Source organism: Drosophila erecta, unplaced genomic scaffold (genome assembly GCF_003286155.1).
Source record: "Drosophila erecta strain 14021-0224.00,06,07 unplaced genomic scaffold, DereRS2 tig00000092-arrow-pilon, whole genome shotgun sequence".
Taxonomy (NCBI): Eukaryota; Metazoa; Arthropoda; class Insecta; order Diptera; family Drosophilidae; genus Drosophila; species Drosophila erecta.
Genome location: NW_020825207.1, coordinates 14,792,939 through 14,804,962, shown reverse-complemented (window position 1 = coordinate 14,804,962; position 12,024 = coordinate 14,792,939). Strand labels below are relative to the sequence as shown.

The 12,024-nt window shown below is 45.2% G+C and overlaps 1 protein-coding gene across 1 annotated transcript; it reads right to left on the bottom strand.

Moving 5' to 3' along the window:
* Positions 1 to 2,333: 2,333 nt before the first annotated feature.
* On the bottom strand, positions 2,334 to 3,339 carry LOC6546948 (serine/threonine-protein phosphatase PP-Y). The gene has a single exon (XM_001974562.3). It carries the CDS (start codon positions 3,276 to 3,278, stop codon positions 2,334 to 2,336), a length of 945 nt encoding a protein of 314 aa, XP_001974598.1. The 5' UTR covers positions 3,279 to 3,339.
* Positions 3,340 to 12,024: the final 8,685 nt, after the last annotated feature.

Genomic DNA, 12,024 nt, shown 5'->3' with positions numbered 1-12,024 from the left:
ACTAAATTTAATAAATGAACTAAAAAGATTGAATTCTCCTGGGGTGTGAAAAAAGAAGTAATGGGACACTGTGCTGCCTATCAGACAAATCTAGAAAAACCCTTTTCAAGAGCGTGAACACTCAGCAACACGCGCGAGACAAAATTTGCACGAAAAGACCGAAAAAAGGGAATTTGTCATGGGGGAGCGGAAGCCATCTCATCCACGTGGACACACCTTATGAAGTGGTGTTATTAACTACGACCTTACGCGGGGCAACTTATGCCCCATAAGAATTTAACGCCCGAATGCTCAAATTGTCAATAAGAAACTTGGCACGCCCACTTCGCGGTGGGGCTATCTGTCTGGCTAAGCCAAGTTGGTAACATTTTATGCCACCTCAGTAACACACGGACACACACACTACGGTTGGCCTTAAACGGCAATGTCCACGCGTTTTCATTAAGCCAAGTTTCGGCGTGGCCAAAACGAACAACGAGGCCCGGCAATCATTTTTTATGGAGCTGCGCGGCCAGCGCATCAAAAACCCATTTGGCCGCCATTAACTTGATTGAGTCGAGCTGTGCGAGCGGCGTTCCCGGGCTTTTCCACTTTTTTTCGCCTTTTTCTTAACTTTTGCCACTTTTTGGGGGCGTTGCAAATGAAAATTGATCATGGCTCGGTGTCCCTTCCATGTTTACAACTAATATTTCTGAGGATTTCTGAGGTGATGCGATCGGCGGCGACTTCGGGGCCATTAGTTGTCATTAGTGGGCTTTTCCTTAATTAAACTTTACCCCCAATCAGTCATTACAGGGTGTTGGCCGTTTGCCGTTTGCCGTTTTATTCGCAGTCACTATCTTCCCACTCATTTGTCATCTAGCCCACGGCATCTGCAATCCAGCAGTTGTTTGCTAATTAAAGGACCAAGTCCACGGCTCAGCCCCCCATCGCCAAGGCCAAGATTGTGGTCCTGTCAGACGTGCTCCACTCCTCAGTGCTCGGCCCCCAAGGGGTTGACCTACTTCGGCGGACAGGTGCTCAAGCACTCCCACTGATTTGCCACTGCGGCTGAAATTGGCTTTATTCAGGCTCTGGAGGAGCCTCAATATTGTCCAGTTCCTGGACGGTTTTGCACAACAAACATTGAAAGGAATTGGGGCCTTGTTATATTTAATGCCATTTGCCAATTTGGTAGGTAAAATCAGAATAGTTCGATAGTGCTTGAACATATGCTAAGTTCACTTAAGGCTATTTAACACATGCTGAGCAAATCCCTGGGCTACGCTGTTCCTTGAGCCAATTACGCAGTGGGGCTCTTCCTGGACTGCCAAAACTGCTGTCTCCAGATTCGATTAACCCTTCGGATTGGCATCCAAAAACTGGATGCACAGCCAGCGCGCAGCTGAATCCAACTGTCACAGGACAGCATATTTAAGCTCAGTTGGCTTACACAAAATAAATAAATGTGATTTGTCATTTTGCAAAACATGAAATGGCAGCAGTTGGAACAGGACGAGTAAACTGCTCGGGAGAGAGCATTAAATTGCAGTCAAATGGCACGCTGTGTGCATTCCAAATGCCAAGGATCCTGAGCATCCTGCTCCAGGACGAGGGAGGGCGGAGATGTATTAAATTATTCGAGCGTGCAGCAACCAGACGGAGATACTTTCGTATGCAACACTGAGCAGTCCGTCCAAGTCCAAGTCCACATACACACTCGACTGTTTGCCATGTGACTTTTGCCAGATCAAATAAATTTTGTCTCTTGCACGAGGACGAATCCAGCGGAGCTTGGACAGGAGGCTAAGCTGCGGAATGCCTCCTCATCAGCAAATCAGCCCCAGCATCAGCATCAGCATCAGCATCAACATCTCAATCTGGCAGCAAGTCTGGGCCAACTTAAGAGCCATATAAAATTCATTCGACCGAGCGTACAGCAACGAGCTGCAAATGAAATGGCGACACAAGCGTGTTGAAGCCACCTGTCAGTCCAGTCCGCCCGGTGACAGAGCTCCGCCAGGTGGGAGCAAGTGGCTCAGGCGGGGACTCTACCGAAAAAGTAAGGGACCTTACATTGACCTTCCATGTCTCTGAAGTTGCGAAAGGCGACAACTAGTTGACTTTGGCAAATATTCAAATAAGATCAAATTTAATGTAGTCACTTTATTTTGAAGTTTCCACAGAGGAGCTCAATTTTCCGAGCCAATATTTTTAGGCACTTTTTTTGTTGTAAGTAATGTGGTTTATTTTTGGTTAAATATTTAAAGGTGATATATTAGCTGCATAAAACATTGTATTGTACGAATTTTATTGCACGACAAGGCAATATATGAAATATAAATATATGAAAATCACTCCAAGTCGCTAGGCGGGATTTCGTTGGCATCAACTTGAGCCACTTTGTATTGGTGACACGGCTGAATAATGACGAAGGAGCAGACCAAGGACTTGCTGACACTCATCACTCCGCCGGCATTGTTCATGAGTCCGCAGTAATTGGGGGCTGAAAATACGGTGACCAGCTGCCGGTTGGCAAAAAACTCGTATCCGTCCTCCACAACCTCGTGGGCTCGCACCATTAGGTCCAGGTCGAAGGCTTTGAGAAAATCGCGCACTATGACCTCGTCGAAGGTGAAGCTCACACCGCGATCGTTGTGACCCCAGCCCTCGGTGGTGTGGTTCAGATCCGCCCAAAGGAGATCGCACAGGATGCCCTCATCCGGGACATCAGTGGGTCGCCGGATCAGGCCGATCTGCTTCAATCTCTGCAGCGATGGACTTAGTCCCCCATGGCAGCAGAAGATGCGTCCACCCACCACCGCGGCCACCGGAAGCCAGTCGAAGCAATCCGTGAAACTGCGCCACAAACGCACGGTGTGCCTGCGTTTGATCTCGTCGTAGAATCCGTAAATGCGGTTTATACTGGCGCACTCGTGGTTGCCGCGCAGCAAGAAGAAATTCAGTGGATACTTCACCTTGTAGGCGAATAGCAGACAGATCGTTTCCAGCGATTGCTTGCCCCGGTCCACGTAGTCGCCGAGGAACAAATAGTTCGCATTTGGTGGAAAGCCGCACGCCTGGAAAATCCTCAGGAGATCCGTAAACTGGCCATGAATGTCGCCGCAGATTTTCACCGGAGCCTCCAGTTCCAGCAGCATTGGTTGCCACCTGATCACTCCTAGGGTCCTTTGAATGAGTCGCTCGATTAGTTCCTCCTTAAAGGTGCACTCATTTCCATTCAGCGAGGTGAGTTCTTTTATGATGCAATCTATTTCTTGAGTAGTTAGGACGGCCATCGTAATCGACTTGATTTTTGTGAAACGAACGTAATTTTCGTAGTTTGTAAAACTAGTATAAGTTAATGTGGCGTTTTTTCAAAAGAAAGTGATATATTTTTTACAAATATATTAGTGATATTAAACATATTGTAGAGCTTAGACTTTTTCTAAATATGCAAGGATAATCTTCCGGCTTCGCTCTTTCCACAAAGTCTTAGCCGAGACTTGACTGGGCTTAAAGCAGAAGCGTTAAAGTGCAAAAGATTTATGGAATTTATTTATGTGCTAGTTAAAACGGGTCCAACGGTGGGTGGTGGTGCGAGTGGGTGTAGTGGAGGCCATCATCATCATCATCATCGTCGTCATCATCGTCTAGGTCGTCGTCATCGTCATCTCCATCAGAAGCGCCATCACAATTTTCGTTGCGGCGGTGTGGACGTAAGCGGATTTGCGACAAAACTCATTCGCCATGGACACGATGCCACGCCCACACCGCCCAAGCCGCCCACCCCGCCCACACTGCCCTCTCAGCCCTGGAGTGGACCCCCCTTCGGGCCCACAAGTTGGCTTGGCTTGAATCGCTCGGCTGGTCAAAACCTCCGACGTCTTTGCCGCTTGTTAGCAGTTGACAGCAAAGAGCGACGGGGCTAAATCCTGTTAAAATTTAGTGCAAAATAAGATAGAATGCTGGATGCTTAGCCGGGAAAAGGAAAGTAAATTATTCGTTCTTCACTCTCATTGAATGCTGTGTACGAGCAACGTAGATTTTTCCGCTTTTCTTTTGCCCCTTTTGCGCTGCTTTCTCCCCTGCACTTTCCATTGAAATGGAAAATATAAAAATATAAAATAAATAAAATAAAGTTCCGACTGGCCATATACATAAGTTTCGCCATTTTATTCGCTCAAGACCAAGCAACATAAATATCTTTGTATTCCGCTGGCCCATAAATTGTCGCCGAAAGCTCCGAAAACAATAAAAATAAATGAACTTGAGTGAGTCTTTGCACTGGTACCGAAAATGAAACTGAAACCGAAACCGAAACCGAAACCGAATCCTAGAGACCCGAAAATAAAAAAGAAGCCCCAAATTGGAACTGGAACTCGAAACGAGGCAATTTGATGTTGATTATTACTCGTCCTTCTAGTGGGAATTACTTTTCTCGGCTATGGTTTATGTGTTCCCGGCTATTTTGGCTATTAGTATTTATGGTCCTGTCCACTGCCGGCCAAATCGCATTCTAAATGATAAAGAATTTGTGGCGTATGTATCTTCATCAGCTGGTTGGGAAAAGTGACAGATATAAACTAATAAAATGCATTTAAATGGGCAGTTTGCTTGCTCATCAAAGGGAATCATTATTTTACGGGCATTATTTGTGAGCTTGCTATTCATAATTAGTATTCAACAGTTTCTTCCTTTGCCAAGCAAGTAAAACCATTAGTTTCCCAAAAACATGGCTATTCTGAAATGCACCATAAGTTTCAAGATAAAGTCATTTTTCGATAATTAATGTTTCAGCCTTGCAGATATTTTCGTGTGCACATAATCGAAATATGCAAATTTAAGTTTGCATTTTCAAAAAGCTGATTATTTCATAATGATGCATGATTTTTCATTTTAAAACCGAATCTCTACCAAAAATGTACTTCAGAGTTCTTAAACAGAGTTAACCGAGTTTCTGTTAGCTACTTGCCCCTTTTTTTATTAGCCTAGAAAATCAAAACAAAATTCATAAAAATGCTATTATTTGTGAGGGACGCGGGGAATGGGGAGCAGTGGAGGACACATGAGCTGGACAACAATTGAGAGAGTTGCCAAGGATACAGGACATTGGGGGCGGAAAGGTCGCTCCTAAGTCTCCACACGTGCTCTCAACTTCTTGGTGTACTCCCGTACTAAAGTACTTCATGCAATGCGCGTGGACCAAATGCACTCAGGGAAAATACCACTGACTTACACTACATATATTATAATTTGTTGTCAATTTGAATTGAAGCTGAATTAGAGCTTGGCAACTCCTCTGCATTATGTATATTTCTCTTTAAAGTCCACTGATTCAGCCAGACTGCAGTTGGCTTGAACATTTGGTTGAACATGCAACACACTGAAGAACACAGTGCATTTTCTTACTGTGTACTGCTCAACTTGCCACTCGACCTATTCGCTCGTGTCGGTCGCCTTTGGTTGAAGGAGGGACATCTGGAAAGCAATAACAAATGGCGACAGTTAGGATGTGGAATGCAGTTGTATTTCACTAGCTTTTTCCATTGCTCCACTCGCTTTTGGCTTAACATTTCACTTTCCACTCGAGCTCCATCCCTCAGCCCGGTTAACTTTGCACTTTTTAGTGCTCCGTGTCTGATTCAGAATCTGCTCCTTCTACACGTGTCGGTGACATTTCCCCGGGCGTGCATCCCATAAATATTTGCAAATGGTAACTCACATCGAACTTGTTTGATTTGCCGGCGGTGGAGGAGAATGGAAGTCGAATTGATGCAATCGAGATTTCACTCTATATGGCGCCAATTAGCAAATACGCGCTTTAATTTACACCATTTCCCTAACAAATTGTATTTCATCTACATTTTTTGTTATAGTACTCGACGATAGTATAAAATTTATGGTGCAAAATAATTGAATTCATGCTTTCAACTAGTTTTGTTAAATAGCCGGAACAAGAAAGCTTGGGGTGAAAAAGTTAATTTAATTTTTGATCCAGTTGTCCGATGAAATTTTAATTTCTGAACTCACACATTTATCAGGCAAATAAAACATTTGTATTTAGCCGAGCAAACAGAAATTGAATAATGAAAAAATCCAAACTCGCAACTGGCTTAATGCACCTAAAATCTGGCATCAAGTGGAGCAGAAGAGGGACATCAATAAATGCAATCTGTAAGCAAACTTTGAGTGCTCGGCAAAATCACCCGGCTGTCCGGGGCTTGACAGCTTAATGTCGGGCTAGAAAACAATTTGCATGGCCTGGGAAATGCCAGCTGAGGCCACAAATAAATATTGAAACCGAAAAAGGCTTTCGTGGCCAGTACCCAGGGGTAAAATGGAGCTCTGCTGGTCCCAGGGGCCTTGAAGTCGGCCTCATAATCTGATGCTAGTTATAAACTCCCAGCCAGCGGCCGGACCAAACCAAAGTCATTTATATTTGTGCCCAAAGAGTCTTGGATTTCACAGCAGCAGCAGCTGGAGCAGGAGCAGCAGGAGCAGCAGGAGCAGCAGCAGGAGCAGCCGGAGCTGGCAAATATAATCATTCATGGTTTTCAGAGCATGAATCACATGCAAATGGGCAGGGCCGGTGGCCCGTTGTGTTGCCTGTGCAAATAGATTCATAAATCAGTATGAAAATATTATTTGATTTCCGTTTTCACAAAATGCCACAAAAGAAGGCATCCCTCCCGCACTTTTCCGTACCCTTATCGGTGTCCAAATCCGAATTCTGAGACGTTGTCGGAAGCTACTAATTGGAGCATAAAGTACCAGCAACAAATGTCTGGGCATTATTATTTTTGCCTGCTGAATGGTCAATACCCTTATGAAATTTGAATAAAATTTGCATGACTATGGCTCAAACTTGAGAGTGACTAAAGGTTGATTCCCGGATAAAAAAATGTATTGCTCGAGAAATACAAGATGTAGTGGCTATTAGGACGGGGACATGAACTCTCACAAATTGTATGGATAAGGAAAACTTTGAAATAATGAAATAAAGAAAAACTTAGCAATTTTTTAAAAGTGTGGGTGTGTGATTTTTGGGCGTTAGAGTGGGCGTGGAGCCTGCATGCTGATTCTCAATCATGAGATCAAGGCGTTCAAACGGACAGACGGACACGGCCAGTTCGACTTTATTTAATTTTTAATATTTAAATATTTAATAGTTCGACAGTATTTAAATTGATCCTGATCAAGAATATATACCTGAGAATATACATACTTTTTAACGAATCTAGTATACTTTTACTCCACGAGTAAATATATAAATATACACTATATTTGATTGTGCTAGAATCAATTCCAGACTACAGAGAGTATTTATGCTGCTTCACAACGAAGGAAACTCATTTTTTGCCAACTTCCCTTGGCGGAAGCAAAATGTTGACATTGCGTCATGCGGCCTGTGAATTATGTGTAGCATATCTGGCTTAGGCCATTGGCAGTGCAACAATGAGCACTTCCGCCTGTCTGCAGCGCCTTTATGTATCCGCAGGGACTGCGACTTCCCCTGTCCTTGGCTTCCATCTCGATTTTTCATCGCAATCAAGCGGCGCATCCACAAAAGTATGCAACACCATCTGGGCATCGGCGTGTCTTTGCCTTGGTGCATTTGTGGATCTGTGGATTTGTGCATTTGTGCATCTGCGCATCTGTGGATTCTTTAACTTGTGCACTTGTGCACTCTCGCATGGCCAAATGTCTTGGTTCAAGTCGTGACAGTCGAAATGAGTTTCTTTCTGCTCATTGTGGCACAGCGGTTGTGTGGCAAGCTGCATCCCCGACCGCTGCTTAATATTTCCGCTTGCACACTTGCTTATTTATTATGCTTCCGCCATCCTGCGGCGCCACAGTGGCCGAGGAGGGGGTGCGGGGTAGTCCCCGGTAAGTTGGCTTCTTTGCTTATTTGCCCTAATGCCAACTCACTTGACTTGGCCCAGTGGGCCAGGGATTGGGGTGCTGGTTCTTGGAACTTGCCACTTGGCACTCGGGACGCAACTGGGAGTTGTCTGGCTCTCGGCTGCGTCATGTTAAGTGCCTACATAGGATAATCTGCACATCTCAAGTCAACTTTATGCGGCCATTGTGTGTGGCCCTCATCCTGCAGCAAGCTGTGCAGTTGCCTCGCAAGTCGAGTCGCCTGCCAGGCTTATCCCCATCGCCATTTTGTCTGCGCGGCTCTGCATTCGGCATTGGCTTTTTGCGCCGCCACAGTTCCCCCGCCTGGGCCGCTGCCTCCACTGTCGCCTTAAGTAATTAGCATGTTCAGCGCTGGCGGGTCAGATGTGGGGCAAAAGTGGGGGGGGCCAGGCCGGCAGGAGGTGCAGATGGGCCACTGCTGGCTCTGACAACCGCTGAGCCACTGCACAGCGGGGCACGGCGGGGCAATCATCCGCTCGAGTTGCAGTAAGAGGACGCGGAAAGAAAGGAAAAATGAGTGGCAGGAAAACTCCACAATACTCAGAATGTGATACGATACTTGCCACCAGTTTTAAATAGTCTGTGTACTGATCTTATATGTTTTCATATTTAAATATGTGCATTAATATTTATTTTTTATATTATAATATTCAATGATTAGGCAGTGTCTTAGGGAAAACGAGGTTTTATTTAATGTTTAGCTTATTATATTTACAAGTAATATTTTTATATCTTTAAGTGTCGCTTACCTGTTAAGTGTCGTTTGGCAACCGTGTGGAATAAAGCCAATCAATCGGAAGTCGCATGTCGCCGTGGTGGTGCAACAGTTGCAGCTGCTGTTGCTGGTGTTGTTGCAGCTACTGTTGCTGCTGCTTTTGTGGCACGGATACAGCTCGTGCTTGGGTAATCGCAAAAGGCAACAATGCTGCCTTTCGATTCGCGTGGCGGTGCCACAGGTAGTTTTCACGTTCGGCCACGTGCCGCATGGCTAATTATGTACGTGACTCACCTGGGAATTTGCCTCCCGAATGCCTCTGGGCCATTGCACACTACATTGTTGCTTGCGCTGAGCATGTCATTGACATCATTAAGCTCTTTGGCAGATTTGTCTAAATTTCCAATAGATTTCCCAGCGAAGTTGTGTGCCGCACACTCCATTTCGATGCCATTTCGATTCCCGATTGCCGAAGCACATAAAATTTCCACATCTCGCAGCTTCCTCTTTTCCATTTTATTTGTCCTTTTCCCAGCCAGCTTTGATGTCATCGCTGATTCTGTGGCCGCAGCGGGTTCGTCTTCCAAGGTGCTTACCACATCGGCGACATTGACATCACAGGTGTTGGGGTTCCGAGTTAACAAGAAAATTGTTGTTTCTGTCGCCGTGTTGTGGAGCATACAGCAGGGGCCACACGTGTTATTATTCGGAAAAGCATTTCACCGAAAGTTCACTCAAGTTCGACAGGGTGGGCACTACCATGGTGTAAACAACCACACCCAACTATTAAAGAAATAGGTAGCACACAAGAAATTGTCATTCCATATTAGCTAAAGTGCTGTCTTACAGCCTAGGCACAAAAACCGCCAGAGATATTTAATTATAAAGTTAAATATGTTTTTCAATAATATAGAACATTGATTTTCTCAAATCTGCACTACTTGTTTTCCCTTTTCCACAACAAATTCACTATTGTTTTGGCCTGTGCTGTGCGTCTGCGAGTGTCGTTACAATTTTCCATCAAACAGAGAGGCGAACTTTCATGTTATTGAAAAGCGTTGGGGACGAGGGAAAACCACCTTAATGCTAAAAAATATCAAATGACTCCGACTCGTCGTTTTCACAGGATGTGTGTGAATCTTTTCCCACTCTTTGAGCGCATTTGTGTGTGTGTGTGTGGCCGTCTGTTTGCTAAGCATTTTTAAATGGATCCACCTGCGATTGCGAATGCGAGTGTGTGTTGGTGTGCGTGTGTGTGTGTGCGTGTGAGTAGCACATAAGTTGCCTTTCATTGTTGGCTTTGTTTATCCTGAGTGTCGCCAAGTGCGTTGATTAAATTTTCTGTAAACCCTCACAGGCTTCGTTGTGTGTGCGAATGTGTGATATCTTATTGCACGGCATTGTATTTCGTGTATTTTGCAAAGATTAAATGCTCGAGTGCGCAGCGCTTTGACAAGGTGATATAGTTTGATTTGGTGGCAGATACTCATATATATTTGGCAACCTGATTACTGAATTTGCCTTGGGCCACAATAACAATTTGCCGGCATCCATTTCATGGCCGTTGCGTGTTGAAAAGTAGCGTGTCACAAATTGTTTATAAATATTTGCTTAAGAGAAGGCGTTGCCAAGCAAGGAACATGTGCTGCATTGAAAATATTTAACTTAAAGCTGTACAATTAATTGGAAATCGGGAGTAGTGCATACTTGGCATCAAATGGCCGAATTTGATTCGATCGATTTCAATCTCAGCAACTTCCTATGGTGTCGCGGATTTGCGTCAAGTTGGTTATTTAAACATTTCGCGTTCAGGGCCCTTCAGCTTTAAAAGCAATTTACATTCGATCTGACTTTCATCCTTTGCTCCCATCGTTTAGGGTCCTTTGCCAACTGCATTACCACTACATTACACACACACACACAGACACAAGCCGCTCCGCCACTCATACACACGCAAGTTCCCAAGGACTTCGTCTCAATTGCATGGGAAATTTGCATAAGTTGCCAGCTGTCGTCTGGCGGCGTTTTCCGCTTTCCACGCTGCCACGCTGCCACGCCCCCTTATTCTCCAGCTGGAAAGGCGCTCTGCGATTTAATGAGCAACTGCAGATACATCTTAAGCGGCAGTTAAGCCCATTTTTCTCTGGTTTCGGGCAAATATTTGCCGCTCTCCCCAGGACGCATCCCAATGCAAATCGCAGTCCCAAAGGAGCCAAACCAATTGCACCCACAAATGCAGCAAAAAGAGTCAGCCGAGGGAAAGTAAATGGAAAAGCGGAAAGGGGAGCAACAACGAGCCACTAAACAGAATGCAATTTGCTTGTTTGACCCAAATTGTTGTGAGATTTGCCTTTCACCAGCCAGCGGCTGAAGCAGCACCAGCTCTCCCGTTTTGGCCCTTTCCGCAGCTGCCTGTCTTTGGCCAAGTTTATCTTTTTGCAATTGTGCAGGCAGCCCAAGCAGAAGGAGTCTGCACCAGCCTCGTCCTGCCGGTCGGATAACAATGGAGCGTTACTTTCACTTTTCCCATTGTTTGGCGCCAACTGCATTGCATATTTTCCTTGCACTTACTCCGACACTGAGCGAAGACACTGGCATAATTGTTTTCATGAACGCAAATAATATTATTGCGTTAGTTTCTCATTCACCAGGCGAAACTGACTTATATTGAAAGCTCTTTGGTTACTTGGCTTTATGCAGGGCGGTTGCCCTCCGTCGAACTCCCTCTTTTTTGGCACAGTGTAAGGCCAAGCTGCAGATGCCCCTGCAACCCGGCTGCATCCTGAAAAGGGTTCAACAGGCGAGTGCAGGGCGATAAGCACGCAGACACCTGCAGACCTCGGCAAAGGCACGTTCCGCATTTCGTTTGCATTTCGGTTGCGATTATTGGCACTTTAAATGTTAACTCCGCCCGACTGAACCGCCACAGCAATTGAAATAAGAGCCAGGCCAAAACAAAAAGGAAAGGCAGCATTTGTTGTTCTTATTCTGATTCGAATTCGAATTCGCGGTCTTATTCCATTTGAATTGAGGTGGATTGGTTGCCAGGTACGGCGTGGAGTAATTTTGTTCCACTTGCTTTTCCAAAGTTTGACAAGCGGCCCGGGGCCAAGTGGTGCAAACATATATATATTTATTTATATATATCCTCAAACAAGACACTGTGTACAAACTTGGCGAAGAAAGGAGCAAAGTGGCATCCAGCTTTGTTAATTTCCTTTAGGAATTCCAAGGCCAGGCTGCTGGAACTTGCGAGTTTCGACGGCTGTTGCTTCCCACATGGCTTTCTAATGTCTTAAGAGCGAGTTTTGGCTAATAAGCCCCACTTATGTGATGAATTATTTACCTTTATTGAAAGCGCCCAGGCTCCACCTTCCTCTGCTTCCTCTGCTTCCTCTGCTCCG